Source organism: Euleptes europaea, chromosome 9 (genome assembly GCF_029931775.1).
Source record: "Euleptes europaea isolate rEulEur1 chromosome 9, rEulEur1.hap1, whole genome shotgun sequence".
NCBI lineage: Eukaryota > Metazoa > Chordata > Lepidosauria > Squamata > Sphaerodactylidae > Euleptes > Euleptes europaea.
Window position 1 is genome coordinate 81166667 of NC_079320.1, and position 19392 is coordinate 81186058.

General features: G+C 44.2%; 1 protein-coding gene across 3 annotated transcripts in view; it reads left to right on the top strand.

Moving 5' to 3' along the window:
* The window catches only part of KCNIP4 (potassium voltage-gated channel interacting protein 4), a 353157-nt gene that overhangs the window by 208312 nt on the left and 125453 nt on the right, over positions 1-19392 (top strand). The window contains exon 1 of one of the 3 annotated variants that reach the window (XM_056855284.1): positions 5605-5744. The exons of the other annotated variants lie outside the window; for them this stretch is intronic. Coding sequence (XP_056711262.1) covers positions 5633-5744 — 112 coding nt within the window. The 5' untranslated portion in view covers positions 5605-5632. Of the gene's footprint in view, positions 1-5604; positions 5745-19392 lie in introns of those variants that run through there. 3 annotated transcript variants of the gene reach the window in all.

Consider the following 19392-nt stretch of genomic DNA (forward strand, 5'->3'; position numbering starts at 1 on the left):
ATACACAGTAATGCTCTTAACCTTGGCAAAGTGCTGAGTTTCTACTGTCTGTGCATATTAAAGCTGACATACCAGAAAGGAGAAGTCTGAGGACTGGCAAGAGAAACAATCAGAGAGTCAAAGGACCCGATTTAGCTAAAGCTGATCACTGGGGAATAACCAATGGAAGAGTTAGTTCTGATGCAACTTGGGCTTCATCCACACATCACTGGATAATCACCTTTGCTCTCTAGCAATTGCATGCACCTGGATTTTGCTGTGTAGACAAGGCAGTCCGGTAGAGGATGATTACTATAAATACATCTAATTCTCAACCTGGCCAAATAAGAGAATACCTAAATCTGGCATTTGTCCCAGTGCACGGACTAGTTTGCAGAAAAATCTGAAATTATATAAACCCCAAAATGATAAAAGGAGCGCCTATAGCTTTAAGAAATTGAAGACCTCAATGGCTGTTGCTAGGCAACCCCAACAGTTTTGCCTGTATTCAAGGCTTGGTTTTTATTAGAAAAATGCAGGGGGTGGGGCAGGGCCTTTTCCAGAGTTGTTTTGATCTTTGAAGGAGGACTCATGGACCCAGGCCTGGCAGCACCTACTGGGTTACTTGCTACCACCCAACTTTCATGACTCACCTATAGGGTTACCAAGCGTACTCTTTTCTGAGATGGTAAAACAGCATGCTCTTACTTTCACTTCTCAAAGCCAAATGTACTTTTTGAATCGACAAAAAAATCAGATTAGCTAACAATTTATTATTTTATATTTACTATTTATTAAAAATCATGCTTGTACTCTGTTGCTAATAGTTAGGGTTCCCAGATGACCGGTAATGGTGGGCAATTGCCCGCCAATTAACGGGCCTGCCTGCCGCCGCTCAGCTGGCTGACAAGCAGAAGCAGGTCAGCTGAAGGGGGGCGATCCATGCACGAGGGGGCGTGCCATGATAGAGTTTTTTGAGAAACGTGCTAGACCACCCCGGTCACCGGGAGCGTGGATCCTCCCCCAGCCCCACCACAACAAAGCTCCCGCTGGTGGTGAGGGGGCACCTGGAAACCCTAGTAATGGTCAGTAACAACAACGAGTTCTGTTGGTGCTAGTTAGAGTTGCCAGGTCCCTCCGTGCAACCGGCAAGAGATTTAGGGAGGCGGGGTTGGAGGCGGTGACCAGCGTCATCAATGCGATGACGTCACTCACCTTTTAACCGGAAGTGCCTGGGTGAGGCTTTTTCTGCCCTCAGTCTCTAGGCAGGCGATTTCCAGCCCCCCACCCCCCGGTGAATTATGCCTCGGACAGGCATAAATCTCGGCTACTGAATTTCACTGCACGTGTCAGCAGCCCCGATTTATGCCTGCCCCAGTAACTGAAACTACGAACTGTATGTTTGCTGCTTGGAAATCCTTTCTTTTGGTTTTGGGGCTTCCTTCTTTTCTTTGGATACCGAGTGTTGTGATGATTTTTTGGTGCCTTGTATTTGTGAAGAGTATTACACTTGTTTATATTATTCTTGCTGAGTGTTGGAAGTTATTGTATTTATTCATTGACATTGTAGGGTATTTTTGTGAGCCTACCTCCTGAATCGTTTGGTATAGCTCTGCGGAGAGCGGCAGAGACTCCCCCCCCCTAGTGGCTCAGCTGTTTGGCGGGGCCGGGGGCTTTCTCTTTAACTCTGCAGCATCTCTGGGACTTCCCTGCCCTCCCCAGCAGTACAAGCCTTCTCTGCCCAATGTCCCTGCTTTCCAAGAAGCTTTCCCCGGGAAGAAAGGCAGAGAAGGCTTGCACTGCTGGGGCACCCAGGGAAGCTGCGGAGATGCCGCAGAAGGAAAGAGAAAGCCCCCCGCCCCCGCCAAACAGCTGAGCTGCGTGGGGGGGAGGGCTGGAAACCGGCTGCCTAGTGACTGAGGGCAGAAAAAGCCTCACCCGGGCACTTCTGGTTAAACGGTGAGTGATGTCATCGCGCTGATGACGCTGGTCACTGCCCCCTCTCTTCCCCCCTACTTCCTCCCGCCCAGCAGCTGACAGTCGGCGGGCAACAACAACAAAAAGCGGTAGATTGCCCGCCATAACCGGGCAATTGGGAACCCTAGTGCTAGTGACATCTGTGCCTGGAATTAGAAAGCCAAAACCCAACAAATAACCTCTGTGTACCAAATTTGACGCTTCCTCACGAGTTTTTAACCCATGTCATTCTCACTTTTACATCTTATTTCTAGGTTTAGAATTTAGGGCCTAGGGAGCAAAAGGTCACAGAGCATGGGCAGTTAGTGAAGTTGTTCACATATTACCAACTGCAAGAGCCCCGTCCCCTCAGTCAGTCTGGCCTGCAGCAGGTGAGAAAAGGCCCAGAGCTCGACTGAGAGAACTGATAATTTGTTAATGGTTAAATGTAACTTCAAAGAATTTGATTGCTTACAATTTTACAATTTTTGTATGGGGAACAAAAAAATTGTTAGCCAAAGTTCAAAATAAGGCAAAATATTAATTCAATTAAAATTTGTATTTATATTAAAGGTTTTGTTAAAGCTCTAATTATTGATCTCTTTCATGGAAGTTTATTGCAAAAGTATTTGAAATGTATATGGTTACCTACTTTAATTTGTGATTTGATTTGATTTGATTTGTGTGATGATACTAATTGAAGGTTCTGGTCATTCAATTAAAATTTTATATTTACATCAATAAAAATTATATTTCAGATTTTTTAATTTTATTGAATACCTACTACATTTTACGCACATAATTTTTTTTTACCTCTCCCTCTAGCCCCCGGATCATCATCTTCTTTTAAAGAGTGTATTTGTGTATTATTTTCTTATGATCCAGGGATGGCTGCTTGCTGCTGTTCAACAGCAGCCTCCCCATAAAAGCCAGTGTTGTGTGGTGATTCGAGTTTCAAACTAGGATCTGGAAATCCCGGTTCAAATCACCCCTTTGCTGTGGAAGCTCATTGAATGTTCTTAGTGCAGTTACACAGCCAAACCTGCCTTACAAGATTGGTGTGAGAATAAAATGGAGAGGAGAAAGATGAAAGATGCTTTGGGTCCCCATGGGTGGGCCTGGCCCTGCAGTAGCCACTGTGCAACTGGTCCAGAACTTTCCTGGGGTGAGGCTGCCAGGGGGAGGGAAGGAGAGAAAGCTGAAGTCAGGGGGCGGTAAAAGAAGGTTGGTCGGTGGGTAGGAATCAAAGAAGGAAGCAGAAAAAGGAGATAAGTTATTGGAGTTATAGAAGGTAACAAGGAAATAGTGGGGAGAGGAAAATAAGATGCCCTCACAAGTCTTTGTAGGTCCATCACTTGTAGCTCTATAATAGTCTTTCATAGCACCTACTACTTGGTCATTTTAACTGGAGATATCAGGGATTGAACCTGGGACCTTCTGCATACCAAATAGATGCTTTACCACTGAGTCATGGTCCCCTCCCCTAAATATGGCCTTCAGATGCTGATCTGCAATGCTTGAGGGACATTCAGAATAAGTAGGGTTGCCAGCTACAGGTTGGGAAATACCTGGAGATTTTTGGGGTGGAGCCTGAGGAGGCCGGGGTTTGGAGAGGGGAGGGAATTCAATGCCATAGAGTCCAATTGCCAAAGCAGCCATTTTCTCCAGGTGAACTAATCTCTATCTGCTGGAGATCGGTTGTAATAGCGGGAGATCTCCAGCTACGACCTGGTGGTTGGCAACCCTAAGAATAAGGGGGTGCAAATTGGAGCATTTAAGCAGCCCTTTCTACCCCCTTGCAATGACTCTTGACAACCAGGAAAGGAGAGTTGTTTTATAATCCTCACCCCACCCTGAGGATAGAATCACAGATCCTCAATTTCTCCCCCAGGCTCTTAAAAATGGCAAATAGGATTCCAACATAACAAATAGGATTCCAACCTAGCATTACAGAAATGACTGATAGCATTGCGGCCCCAGCCCTATGGGGGGGAAAGGGGGGTGCTCGTTACCCCAGGGGAAAACCCATACCCTGGTGACTGACCTGCATGGTCCTATCCAAGAATGACTAGTACACCATAGCTGGAGTGGAAAAGACCACAATTTTATTGATTACAGCGTTAGGCGTTGGCAAGCATGAAGGGCAGGATCCAGGGATCAGCTGACCCGTCCGTCAGCTGATAGCACCCTGCGCCCAACCCGTCTGCTGGGCGCAGCCTGAGATGGCAGTATGCCGAGCCCCCACGTGGGTGGAAGCCAACTGTGTGGTCCACTGTCACTTGGGAGGAGGCCAAACCGCAGCCCCCGAGCCAGGCTTCACCAATCCTGGCCTCCCCCCCAAATCCCTTATTAGGGTCCCCAGAGTGGGAAGCGGGGCACGCAGGCCGTCTTTCCCCCAAACTGGATCTGGCCCCAAGCCCCAAAACCGCCAACCCTCAGTTGTGACAGATGACCCACCCAAACCCCAGAAACCAAGGGGAGGGCGGGCGGGACAAGTGGCGTGGTGAGGAAGAACTGCTGAGGCCAGGGGCGGGGCTGCGTTTTATCCCCCGCCCCGGCACGCCGGCCGGCACCGATCTCATTGGAGCCGGCCCGGCCCCGTGACAGCCCTGAAAAGGCCCACCAAGCCCACCCAGGGGGGGGCAGGGAGACAGCTGCGGGGGCGGATGGGAGCAGGCTGCTGCCATTGCCCCCCCCGGCTGCTCCACGTAGAGCACGGGCTCACCCCCCACCCCAAGGGGGGGCGCCATCGCCCCACCGACCCAGAACAGCCGAGGCAGCCGGTAAGCCGGGACCCCAGCCTCCTGCCCCCCCGTTCCCACCCCCGTGGGTCTGCAAACCCGGATCCCCCCAGAGGGATCCGATGCATCTGACACAAGAGTCCCATTGAATGCATGCCTGAGGTCTGTGTAACAGAAGCATACATTATCAGTTACGTACCATTCAGTAGACATTAGCAATATACCTATGTTGATGAAGTAGCTTTGTCTAGCATGCCAGTCTGATGTCATCATATTTTGCTTATGGCTCAGGAGGCATTTGAGGATAATGTTGTGTGCTTGGTGGTGTGCTCGTAGTAGATTAAAGGTTAGGAAACCACTCCATGGCCCAGGAATTTGGCCCTTCATTTCAGAAAAGGAAACAGTGCTCCTAGAACTAGAGTTTTCTAAATTCCTCGTTCTAATACATTCTGATGATATATATCAGATATAATGGCTAATCTGGCATTTGACCTGCTCAAAAGCAGCACTGTTCTCCGCTCAGGCTGACTCGCGAAGCACGAGTCTGCAAGCTCTCGTTCATCGGGCTGTGCCGGCTGCTGTGTGCTCTCGAGAGCAACTTCCCTGGGAGATTTGCTTTCTCTGAACTGAAACAGCAAAGTCTTGAGTCGTGAAACAGACACCCTCCAAACTGCTCTGGGCTTGCTGGATCCGGTGCCCTTTGGACGGTTTCGGGGGGTTCACCCTGGCACTTCGAGTGGATGCGCTGAAGTCACAAAGGCATCAAGATGCACCAGACAAGGGGCTTCACTTAACACTTTGCTTCCACCTGTGTGGTCAGTTGATTTCCTCCGCCCATCCCATTCCTCTGGCAACTTTTGTGCGTGTGTGTGGAGGGAAGCAACATACCTGTAAAATCCGCTTCACTTTCGTTCAGCGGTTTGACAGCTGACTGGAATGATTTGCCTGCTCGAAGGATGTTGACTTTGGAGTGGGAGTCCGAGGGACTGCAAACAGTGGGTATTGTTGTGATTATATGTGCGTCTCTGAAGCTGCTGCATTTGCTCGGACTGATTGATTTTTCAGAAGGTAAAGTGGTCGCTCTGGTTTGTGCTGTTTGTAGGTAGAGTGTCTGGTCTTCTAAAAGAGGCTGTGTAAGTACACAAGATTTTTTTAGTGTAAAATCTCTTTGTACTTTTTTTCTTTTTTGGCCAAAATTTACTATTTAATAACTGGGAGGCTTGTAAATCCTGTTTTGGTTTGCACTGTTCAATCACAAGTGTATTTCATTATTACCTTTTATAGCATGTCAGTTGCAAGGAAGGCTTGAAAGCAAACAGATACATGTGTCCATTAACCACGACAATCTTTTTAAATCTAGCAGCAGAAGTTCAGGTCTGGAAAGATCTCTCTGCATATTTATCATTGTTTTTATCAGACTGGCACTTTTCCTAATCCATGTGGATGGTAACAACTTACGGGTGTTTCTTTCGTGAATAACTGACTTCTAAGAACAATTTTACATTTGACTGCCTTATCTGCACAGTGGGAGGAGAACGTCCAGGAATTAAACTGTGTAGATCAATCTTTTAATCTGCTTATGAGCTCTGTTTTCAATCTGCAGTTCTGCTGCGTAAAATAATGCATTTTCTTACAATTGTGTTGGCTTTCCCTGTGCTCAGACTCTTTCTAGGGAAAGTGACAACACACAATTCAGAGAAACTTTCCATTAGTTTCCATAGGACACCCTCTAATCACTGGCAAAATCCAAGTGCAAAAACCAAATGTTGTATATCTGATATTTTGCTATAATTTCTTATTTTAAACCTGGTCTTGACAAACAAAGCTGGTTGTGTTGTGGGATATTAAAATGATTCAGCCCCTTGCTCTGCCAATGTTTTAAATAGCATAAGTCCCATGGGAATGGTACACGATCAGATGGGCTACTGGAGAACTCTCGTTTTTGCGGTTCACTAATTCTTTCTCTTAGGCAACTCCAATTTATTTCATTTGAAGTGGAACAGGCACAGCATATGCTACAAATGTCTCAAGTTAATTCACTGCCCTTTTCTCCTCCTCTCCTTCATCGGGGAGGAAAAGAATGATTTTTACTCGTGGGAATTCGCGTATTCACTCCAGAAAGTGAAATTGGCAACATCTCACTTATTTTTTTTTAATTAAGTCCAGCCTTTAAACTGCCTCAATTTGTATCAAAGAGTATCAATTTGTAACAGTGGCAAGAGCACATCTTGTTTCCAAAGACCATGCTTCATAGATACCGTTTTGGGGAAAAAGAATACTCTTGTGCTTAATTATTTGGCTTTAGGCGAGTCAGTCTATTCCTCTGTTCGTTCACGTGGTAAATCCCTTGCCTGTTGATCACAATGCCATGTTAAAATTCAACCCAAAACACAGCCAATAGATAATATCGATAAAAATCCATTACTATGTATGAACCCCTTATGATATAGCCTTTGAATTGACCTAAAGGAATAGCAGAGCTAATGTTAACAGTGCTAAACTAGAACTGTAATAGCAGTTCTTAAACTACTTAACAGCGCAATCCTAAAAACACTTTCTTGGGATTAAGCCCTACTGAATAGACCTGAGTAGGATTCTGAATAGACCTGTTTAGGATTACTTCCTTGATCTAGAGTAGTCCCTATGAAGATAGCAGGGATATTATTAAGGCTGTGCCCTGTACACCCTATCATTGTGTTGATTCCTATTGGCTGGGGGCTGCTCTCGCCCGCCCACCCATTTGCAGAGCATGTGCAGCTATCACATGGGAGGAAAACGGTGAGCAAAGACCAGGGGAGGAATCGAGGGGGACTGGGCAGCCTGATTTCCTTCTCACATCTCTTCTGCCAGTACCCAAGCTTCTTTTCTCTGGGCCTGGTACACACACGTAGCATTTTTCTCACCCAAACCCATCTTGGATGGCCCCATCTCATAATACGATCTCATAAATCACAAAGGAAAAAAGTCAGTGTTAATCTACAATGACATAAATATACCATATGATAGTGGGTTTGCAGTAGGGTTGCCAGCTCTAGATTGGGAATACCTGGAGATTTTAGGGGTGAAGCCTGGGGAGGGTGGGGTTTAGGGAGGGGAGGCACCTCAGCAGCCATAGAGTCCTCTTTCCAAAGAGGCCATTTTCTCCACAGGAATTGATCGTCACCTAGTGATCAGTAGTAATAGTTGGAGATCTTCAGGTGCCACCTGGAGGTTGGCAACCCTAACTTGCAGCCTTGGGCTAGATCTGCCTCTGTACCTGAATCCTGGTAGTGTGTTTTCATTTCCCCCTCTCCCATGGTTGAACCCTCCTCCTGACCCAGCCAAATATGTTGAACATGAGATAAACATACATCCACATGCTTAAACTGAAAATGTGGTTTGGAAGTTAAGTACAGCAAATTGGATTCCTTGACACATGTACCAGTAGAAAGGAGCAAGAGTCCAGTATCACCTTAAAGACTAACAAAATTTCTGGCAGGGTATGAGCTTTCGTGAGCCACAGCTCACTTCTTCAGATACAGCTAGAATGTGATTCCATCCATTTTTAAGTAGAGAAGAGTGAATTAGACACAGAAGGGCAATGTAAATGTCAAAAGCAAGTAAACAACATTAGCAGGGATGATTGGATTAGGTGTGATATGCAGAGGGGTAGTAGGAGTGGAGAAATTAGCATTGGTAATGAGACAGGAATCCCAGATCTCTATTCAATCCAGGAGAATCCATTGCCTTGAGCTTCATTATTAGTTGTAATTCAGCAGTCTCTCTTTCTAATCTTGACACATATATGTGCATGTCCCAATAATAATAATAATAATAATAATAATAATAATAATAATAATAATAATAATACAGGGACTTTTTCTGTATGGCTTATCCTCCTGCTAATATTGCCAGGCCCTGAGAAATGACCAACTCTGTTCAAACACCTTCAGGTAATGTGCGCATCAGCCTGAGTCAGGCTGCTTCCAGTGAACCATAAAGCTATGGGGCAGGCAAGGTGTTACTCTTTGATGCGCTAGAGAGTACTTAGGCATTTTTCCTTTGAAACTGAAAGGTCTCCTGCTGTGTCAATTTTCTGCACTCTGACAACCTCAGCTACTCAGTAAAAATAATATGGAAGAGGGCGATTCCCAAGGAAGTGAATTAATCCTATTGTTGCTGGAAAGACAGTGATCCAAATCTGTGTTCAGTGAACAGACAGTGAAGATGGACTAGTAGTTAACGCAAGGCAAGGATAGAGAATTAAGAGGGAATTGCAGAGCAGGGAATTGTCCATAGAGAAGGGGAAAGAGAGATCTTGAGAGCTCAATATAACTGCAGAATTAGCATATTTAGCATATTTAGCATATAACTGCATAATTTAGCATATATGGCGTAACATTTATCTGGTTATCAAAAATATGTATTTCTTTCAGTTAACTTTTGATAGCTGCTTATCAGCTGTTCTAGTAGCAGTGGTTTGCTTACCCAAATAGGCATGTTAAGCCAACACAGCCGCAGTGCATTCCTAACTCCTTATCCCTATTTAATATCATATCAGTGTATCTGTCTACACACAATATCCTGAAAGTCTAAAAAGGCGACAGTTCACCACCTTAGCAACTTTCTCTCATGCTCTTCCTGTGCTGTTCTGCATATAAGAAGCATATGCTGTCTGGTCTTTTTGATATATTTTTTTTGATATTTTTGTATTGAAGTTGGTTCAATTAAAATGCTGTCATTGGTTCATTTTCCAAATGCTTGCAAATGCACATTGTGGTACAGTGGGCAGGAAACTTTCAAGACTCCAACATGAACTAGAAATGAACAGTGTGTGTAGCTCGCAGCCAAGTAGCTAGTTATTGTTACCTGAGTTCCCATTGCTGCCCACGGCTGTTATTATTTTTGTCGATGGCGCAGTATCCCCAAGAAACAGAAACACAAATAAAATCCCAAACTGCATAAAACTGGATAAAAGATCAAACAACTCTATAAGATGGCAGATGCAGCTATTAACTTTAAGAAGAGAAGTAGAGTAAATAGAATAGTGTCACATGTAGGGTGTATGGATAATTCCCTAACAAATACATTCTTAAATGCAAGAAATGGAAAAGGTAATGATTGCATCTGTCTCTATTTGGAAAGCTGAAAAGGTAATTTAAAAATTCAGAGGTGAAAAGACAAATAGGCTATTTACAGTATGGTCCTTAGCAGAGTTGTATCCTTCCAAGTCAATTGAGGTCAATGGGATTAGAAGGGTGTAACTCTGTTTAGGATTACACTGTTAATATGCAATCAGGTTTGCATAAGTAGAAACAATTATTGACTGTTAACAAGACAGGTGAGCCATAGATCAGAACTTCTTCCTCCCTTACATTACACAAGTTTTTGTGTCCTTAGAGCAAGTTCATATCTGTCCATCTTGGTGGTTTTGAATAATTTGTGGGAAAACATCACCAAGAGCTAGATATCATGACTGATGGTTTCCTAGGACTAATCCATACTAACTGGAGAGCTGGTGATCTTGAGTTTAATGTCATTGCTCAATAGGGCTGAGCATATCGGGTTTACCGACCTGAAAATAAACCCGTAAAAGGCATTTCGGCTTTTTCCAGGCTTATTTGGGGCCAAATATTGAAATAGACTATAAAGCCTTAGATGGATAGCCAATTGCCGAGTCAACCAAATAAGTATTTGGCTTATTTGGTCTTCGGCTTTCCCCAGGCTTTTCCTTATGGGAATTTTTTTTGACGAGCTCCTGTGGGGGCATTTTTAGAGTTAGAGTTACCAAATTTTCAGGGTAGCTGCAAGGGACTGTCCTTACACTAAACCCAAAGTTTGGAATAGTTTGGGATCTCGTTGTTCCCTTGTGTTAATGGTGGTGCCTTCATCTGCCACAAGAGGCTCTTCCCCTAGCAGAAAAGTATCTTTCATTGGGGAACACTCCTTCTGCCAGAGGAAAGCATCTGAACCAGCAGAACAGATTACTGTGAGGAAAAAAATATGCTGACCCCATGAGTACCACCTGACCCTCTTGGAGGAAAGGTGGGATATAAATGGGACGAATAAAACTTTCATTAAAATATTTTCAATTTGAAAGACTGGTGGCCACTGATAATTCAAATGATTTCTGTGTTCATCTTACAGTTTTTCTTGAAGCTAGGGACATGTTCCAAACTATTTCAATTAAAAAATAATAATCTTGGTTCTGGAATAATGTTTTTCAAGCAAAAAAACTCAATAAAACAAAATCTTTATATTTCAGGTAGGTACAGAAGATTTTTTGACATTAAAAAATTATTTATGGCAAAATATTACTTTGTTACATGGTTGTATGTTCACTTGGAAAATGAATCTAATAATATTTTACAGTTTTCACTATAATTAAATTAATAAATTAGGACATCATACTCTGCTCCGCAACAGCTTTCGGGATGAGAGAGAGAACTGGAATTCTTTCTTCCTTTCATCATTTCTGCTTAAACAAAAGGGATATCAGTCTGGTTTTCTGCCTTTCAGTTGATGAGAGAACACGAGGCTTTCAAGAGTCATTTGCTTTAGAGTTGCCAACCTCCAGGTGGGGCCTGGAGATATACTGGAATTACAACTGATCTCCAGTCTAGAGAGATCAGTTCCCCTGGAGAAAATGGATGTTTTCAAAGGTAGACTCAGTGGCCTTGTTCCTTGCTGAGGTTCCCACCCTCTGCAAACCCTGCCCTCCATAGGCCCCCTCCCTACACTTTCAGCAATTTCCCAACCCAGAGCTGGCAGCCCTATTTTGCTTTTAATTTTCCAGAGACATTCATTTAAGGGGTTTCCATAGGGTTGCCAACCTCCAGGTACTGTGGAGAAACAAAGGTATCAAGCTAATACCTTTCTATCCAGCTGATAGAAATCACTTCACCTGGAGAAAATGGTCACTTTAGCAATTGGACTCTATGCCATTAAAGTCCCTCCCCTCCCCAAACCCCACCCTCCTCACGCTGCACCCCAAAAATCTCCTGCTGGTGGCGAAGAGGGACCTGGCAACCCACATGGTAAATCATCCAGCCAATAGTAGTGAGAATTAAAGACATTGTAATACAAGGGTTTTACTTCTGGATCCACAGAACCATAGATTTTGAGCCCACACGCACACAGACACATTTAGTTGGCAGGTATTCCTAATAAAATTTTAGGGCTGTAAGCCTTCAGCTTGTTAGTTGGTTCTTGTAGGTTATCCGGGCTGTGTAACCGTGGTCTTGGAATTTTCTTTCCTGACGTTTCGCCAGCAACTGTGGCAGGCATCTTCAGCTTGTTAATTCGTTAATTATGTGCTTTTCAAACTGTATTCATTGAAACTCTGGGACATTCCTTGGAGACTTCTCAAGAGTTCAGCAATAGCTCATAAGCTTATCTAGAAGGCAGCTTTCCCATCGCTACTGATCTTTCACTGCAGTGAGGGACCACAGAGGAATGCTGAATGTGTCTCAGTTCACACATAGAAATGAGGGAAACGAATAGGCTGGCCTTGTTCTCTGTGTGATCTAATTGATCACCTTAGATCATGTTCCAGAAGCATCTATAATAAATACAGGTTCCTTGGCACACAAGTCAAGTTAGAAAGTGTTGCTTAAGATAGAAAGTTTTAAAACTGCCTGTCCAATTGATAGATTAGGCCAACTTCTCACTGAAGTGGTAAAATGAAATCTGGGTTACACTTAGAGTTGCCAGCCATCAGGTGGGACCTAGAGATCTCCCACATTTTACTGCTCTATAAATTGTAGAGATAATTTCCCCTGGATAAAATGGCTGCTTTGGAGGGTGAATTCTATGTCACTATACCCCACTGAGGTCCCTCCCCAAATCCTTCCCTGCCAGGAAATCCCCCAAATCCCCAGGAATTTCCCAACCTAGGGTAATTTGCAAGATCTGAGCAAGGCTGTCAAAGATAGGACAATTTGGAGGACTTTGATTCATAGGGTCGTCATGAGTCGGAAGCGACTTGATGGCACTTAACACACACACACAGGGCACTTTCACACATGCCAAATAATGCACTTTCAATCCACTTTCAATGCACTTTGAAGCTGGATTATATTGTGTGAACTGGCAAAATCCACTTGCAAACAATCGTTAAAGTGTACTGAAAGTGGATTGAAAGTGCATTATTTGGCATGTGTGAAAGTTAGAATTGGCAACCCTAACTATACCACTTTCACTCCTATGATTGAATTCCCCTTCATGTCCTAAATAATCCCTATAAATTTTAAAAAAGTGTCAGGAGGGTTCTACTTTAGCCTTACCATGAGAACATCTGAGGGTTTTTGTAGGCAAGCAACTTGTTTTGTATGAAAAACCATTTGGTCAAACTGCCCTCTGCCTGCTGACTGAAATGGTACAGCTTGACCACCTCAGCGATGTCCCAAACCTTTTTTCAGCTTACAGGTTTGGTTGATCAAATGGACAGAAACCATTGGTGAAGTGAAAAGTTCACTTCGTTCCATTACGCTATTTCATTTTGGGCTCATCACAGCAATACAAAATTAAAAGGAAAAAATTAAATATGGGTAGTCCTTCTACCAATGAGCTTTTGTTTATTAAACTGTAAGTTATCTCACACTTCTGCTGCTATCACAAAAAAGCAGTCCTGTTTGGAATTTATTCTGGATCCTTGGAAAGAACAGTGATTAATATTTCAGGTATACAATATGTTAGGGATACAATGTGTCCAATTAAGTGTTGCTACGAGAAGGAAAAACTACGAGAAGTTCACTAATGGTATTTCAGCTAATTTCTGTCATTTCTGAATGTTTGGCATTGATCGAGTGTCCTTACTGAGAAGCTGGATAAATGCGGAGAACACACATAATTGAATTCATAATTGTGGGATTTGAGTCCAAGGTTGTAATCCTTGTGGGTCTGAAAAGCATAAGTGCTCTATAATTCTTTGAAAAGTAATACCCATGAATCAAAAGAAAGAGGGGGAGGCCTAGATCCTGAGTGCTTGTACTAGCTCTATTCTTTTTATGAGATACCAAGCTTAGTTAGTGATAATACATTTGTTCTTTTCTGTTCATAGTACCATGAGACATTCTGCTATAAAGAACAGTGCAAAAACAGTCGATCAGATTATTTGCTTATACTCTCTAATGGAAAGTGTAAGGGGGAAAGGGAATTCTCTATACCATGTGTTCTGAAATTACGACCTAGTTGACACAGACCATAGAGAAGGCGATAAAACTGCTCTTTTGCAGACTGTAGATTGGGGAGGGGTAACAGGAACATGGTTGATCTCCTAAACACACTTTGGGACATACTCCGGAGCATATATGCTTAAGATTGCACTGTATACCCACTTTAAAAAGTCACAGAAGACTAAGGCCTTTTATGCAAGGCTGTTTCCCTCGCAGTCACCCCCCCCCCCCCGACTGCTTCAGGGCTTTGCTTTGATTATGCATGCCTTTTCCGACCGTCAGAGGTTGCCTTGCTCTCCCCCTGCATTTCCATTCATTTTGCCCTACAACAAGGGCAACAGCCTTGCATAAAAGGCCTAGCTGTCCTGCTAGGGTTGCCAACCTCCAGGTAGTAGCTGGAGATATCCAGCTATTACAACTGATCTCCAGCCAATAAAGATCAGTTCACCTGGAGAAAATGGCTGCTTTGGCAATTGGAGTCTATGGCATTGAAGTCCCTCCCCTCCCCAAACCCCGCCCCCCTCCACCCCAAAAACCTCCCACCAGTGGTAAAGAGGGACCTGACAACTATGTCCTGCACATTTTTTAAAATGAAGAGGTGGGGTAGAAATGTTTACAATTTTATTAAAGGATTGGATCCAAAGGTCATTTTCTGCAAGTATAAGACTGGTTTTTTTTCACATTCTCCTCTCATTGCAAACCCTACCCCCAGTTCAGCCCCCATGCTGTTCCTGAGCCTCCCTCCCACAGGAGCAGCATTTTGGAGAGCTCAGCATGCTGTGGCAGGAGAGGGAATGCAGGAGAGTTCCATACCGCTGGTGAAGGCGCCTTCCATCAGCCAAAAAGGACCTTTGGATCCAACTCAAAATAAATGCCAGAGATGGAGCGATAGCAGCCCTTGTGCCAGCAGAGCAGGTGACACCAAGAAACCACCATCTGCTCCGATTCCACCAAAAGGATCTTTAGGTAGATAGTGTGTAAAGCACACCCCCATTCCTTTCGGTTTGGGGAGACCCTAGTCCGACTAGGGTTGCCAACCTCCAGTTAGTGAATGAAGATCTCCTGCTATTACAATTGACCCCCAAGCAACAGAAATCAGTTCACCTGGAGAAAATGGCCACTCTGGAAGGTGGACGCTATGGCATTATACCCATTGAAGTCCCTCCCCTCCTCAAACCCCGCTGTCCTCAAGCTCCACCCACAAATTACCGAGGTATTTCCCAACCCAGACCTGGCATCCCTCAGTATGACTGGGTTTTGAAAAGACTCCATGATCTGTTTTCCTCCCCTCTTTTTTATTTCCTTTTCCTCCCCCTCCAAAACCCAGAAAAAACTAAGGAAAAAAACAGAAGGAGAAGAGTTGGTTTTTATATGCCGACTTTCTCTACCGCTTAAGGGAGAATCAAACCGGCTTACAATCACCTTCCCTTCCCCTCCCCACAACAGACACCCTGTGAGGTAGATGGGGCTGAGAGTTGTGACTAGCCCAAGGTCACCCAGCTGGCTTCATGTGTAGGAGTGGGGAAACAAATCCAGTTCACCAGATTAGCCTCCGCCGTTCACGAGGAGGGGTGGGGGATCAAACCCGGTTCTCCAGATCAGAGTCCACCGCTACACCACTATACATACACCACTACACCACTATACATAAAGACAAAAATATAATAACAGTGGTGGCAGATCTAGACCTAGGTTTCTATAAAAGGTTTCCAAATATATTTTAAAAAGTCCATGTACAATTGCCATCTCTGTGCCGTACATTCAAATATTGATAGAGCTGTAAGGTCCTCAATTCATTGCGTTGCCAGAGGTGGGCATTTATCTTCCCCATGTTGTAATAGAAGACTTTTAGCTTTAGTAGGGGCAGGGAGGTTCCAATTTCGTTGACCATCAGTTAACCTCCACGAGACTCCCCGATTTATTTAAGAAGGCTATTTTGGAAGCTGCATCATTCTCGGGCTCCATCTCCCACCTCAAATAATCGTCAAAAGAGCATTGCCTGTTTGAAAGAAACCCCTTTGTAAAATGTTCTGAGAAAGCGTTATTTCAAAATAAGATGCTGCTGACACTTGTCAAATGCTTTTGTACATCTGTGATTGTTTTGTTTGTTTCTTGAGTGTGGATGGTTACAATATTGTTAGTAGGAATGTCCATTTGTCACGATGATTACCTCCCGTCCTTTTTCATGGCTTCTGTCTGGTGTGACGTTTTATGGTTATTTATCATCAGAAGGAGTTGTGTCAGTAATTTTTCCTTTATTATTTTGGATTCTGGACTTTTGTTTTCCCATTGGATATTTATGGGAACCTTTGCACTTTGGCTTGTCTGTTTGGTTACTTAAGGTTATGTGATGCATTCCAGTCACCTTCTGGAACAATACATGCATAAAACTAGAAAGTGTGATAGATATAACTTCACATTTCTGGGCAGCAGATATTTTGATCAAGACACTGAGAGGTGGAATGTCACTGGAAAGTTGCAGCTATAACAGTGGATTACTCAGGGCGCTTTCCCACACCCTGAGCAGTGCACTTTCAATGTGCTTTCAATGCACTTTAACGATCATTTGCAAGTCGATTTTGCTGTTTCACATAGTAAAACCCAGCTTCAAAGTGGATTGAAAGTGGATTGACAGTGCATTATCAGTTTGTAGACCGTGGTTTATTCAAATTTGTCTTCAGTGCCAATTAGGGAACATGACACAGAACCCTGTTGTTATATCTGAACCGATCTTTAGTACATGCTTCTCTGGTAGAGATGGGGCTTGAATGCCTCATCTCACATTTCAACAAGAAAAGCTGATAGATTGGTAGGGTTGCCAACGTCCAGGTAATAGCTGGTAATCTCCTGCTATTACAACTGATCTCCACCCGATAGAGATCAGTTCACCTGGAGAAAATGGCCGCTTTGGCCATTGGACTCTATGGCATTGAAGTCCCACCCCTCCCCAAACCCTGCCCTCCTTAGGCTCCACTCCAAAAACCTCCCTCTGGTGGCAAAGAGGGACCTGGCAACCCTATAGATTGGGTTAGAACAGGGATCCCCAACGTGGTGCTCATGAGTGCCATGGTGCCTGCCAACACCTTTCCTGGTGCCCCCCAAGTGTTTTTAGAAAGTGGGTGGGGCTTGGTGGGGCTTTTGCCCAGCAGGGCTTCTGATTGGCCATGAGAGTTCTGATTGGCTGTGCAGGTGCTTCCACAGCAGAAAGGTCTCCACTGTGTGACTGAAGGTGAGCTGTCTGTAAGCAATGAAACATTTTTCAACTATGTGGTCAGTTTTAAAAGCCTCTTGTTAAGCAGAGCTTCTGCCAGAAATGCTGAAGAGCTACTACTAGAGTTATGCATAACCTCACTCCCTGGCAGCAAGGAAAATAAGGGCCAAAGTTGATACTTCAAGAGCAGATTTCCAAAAATGATTTTATCTGTGGATGATGAACTTATTGTTTTATTAATATTTATTGTCATAAGGTTGTGTGAGGGTCTGTATGCCTTTGCCTTGTATGTTTCCCCCCCTCCCTGGACTCGTAAAAGCAGTCCAAGCCTCTTGCCTTTCCTTGGTTCAGGCGCAGCGTCTGACAGGCCCCAGGTTGGAATGTCTCTTCCCTCTTCCCACGTCCCTCCCTTGCTCTCACTGACTCCCTTCCACCAGCTATGGCCTTGGTGGGTAGATAGTACTAACAAGCCCTGAGTTCTTTGATGTTTTGTACCATGCACAATTATCTCGTAGCTTCCCATAACATACGTTTGACATCTGCTTTCCTGTAGGGGTTATAATTCTGTCTTTGTGAAACCGTATTCACTTGCAACTTTACCAGTGTAAGGCCTGTACTACCTGAAGCTTCCAATAAAGTTCCTTGTTTCTGCATGACAGTCTGAGCAAGTGATTTTATGGAGTTTGCACAGGAAGGTTGGGAACCCTCACAGGTTGTTTATATTATTGTAAACTATTTTTATAGATTTTATTCTTTGACCATGTATAATTACATTATAATGCATTATATTTGTTGACGATCTTTTGTAAAGGCCTATGGCCATATACAAATGAATTTACTTACTTACTTATAGCCTCACTCCCCGATATTTTGTGATAGGCTCCACCTTGTGACAGCCCTTTTGTGGTTGGTCCAGTCTCCTGCAGCAGCCGTTTTGTGGTTGTGCTCAGCACCTGTGTCAGAATTCCAAAGGTGCCAGGGGCTCAAAAAGGTTGGGGACCCTTGGGTTAGATAAGTACGTCTGTTGTCACTTCCCTTTTTGACCTGATCAAGGTCAAAGAGTTTGGGGGAAGGGGATAGCTGTGAGAGAGGCATTAGTGTTTCTTTCTGAAAACCTCCTGGGGAGTCACCTCCTACTGAGACCTTCCGATCTCGTGAGGTGAGCCAGAGCAGACCTGTTTGAGCCATGGTTTTAAAGCTATAACTGAACACCTTATGCAATTGTATATTATCCAAAGCCAAGCCATGGTAGTTCCAGAAGGAGATGTTTGTGGCAGGAGTGAGCAGCCATGGAATTTTGTGAGCAAACTCAATCCCTGTTAGATCCTGAAGAATTATGATGGCGATTCGAAGAGAAGATCTTCTCCTTTAAAGTACCAAAAGAAGAAGAGGCCTCCTCTGCCACAAGCCCCTGTAGCTGCTGTGGGAACTGCAACAGCTGCAGGCACATGGAGGCTTCATTCACTCATTTAGAATCTTACATATGATCTGGATCTCACATTTCATCTCTTTTCCTTTTCCTGTTTGCAAAAGTGGGACATGAAGGGGTTTCGTGCATGAACCCTAAATGTTTTCACTTTGCCTGTGATACCAGAAAAGGCATTTACTTATGCTTCTTGCCTCTGTTCCTTTGTGTATTATCCAAGCCAGCTTTTAAGAGAGAGAAAGCGAGCAATTTTTGAATTGGTTCCCCCTTGGCTACCGGTGGTGGATGGAGCGGGGGTAGGATTGCCAATTCCATGTTGAGAAACTCCTGGAGATTTGGAGGTGGAGTGTCAGTCTCAGGCTTCTGCCCCTAGTATCCCTCAAGCAAACTCATCCAGACAAGTAGATCTGAAGCAGTAAGACTTTATTAGGAACTAAAAGGCAAATAAAAGAACTGACTGCACACAGTCAGGCGAGGTTAGCAATAGAGACCCCTTACAGATTACTTGCTTAAAAACACTAGTACAGGAGAGTAAGCTAAACATTGCTAGGCAACAGCGAGATAAGAGGTTCCCATGAGTGAAGACAAAACACGCCGCAGCTGTGAGAATCAGTACAAACGAAAGTATACACAGGAGCTTCTAAGCCCTGAGAACCAAGGACTTGACTCGAGGCCAGAACTTGACCTGAACTCATGTCAACAGCCTGACTGGATCTTCCATTCAGTTGAGAACATGACATGGAGCTTGGGATAGACAGGGACCTCAGTGGGGTACAATGCCGTACAGTCCACTCTCCAAAGCATCCATTTTCTCCAGGGGAACTGATTTCTGTAGGCTGGAGATGAGCTGTAATTCCAGGGGATCCCCAGGTCCAACCTGGAGGTTGGCATCTGTAGTTGCCCTGCAAAATGTTACTGTCCTTA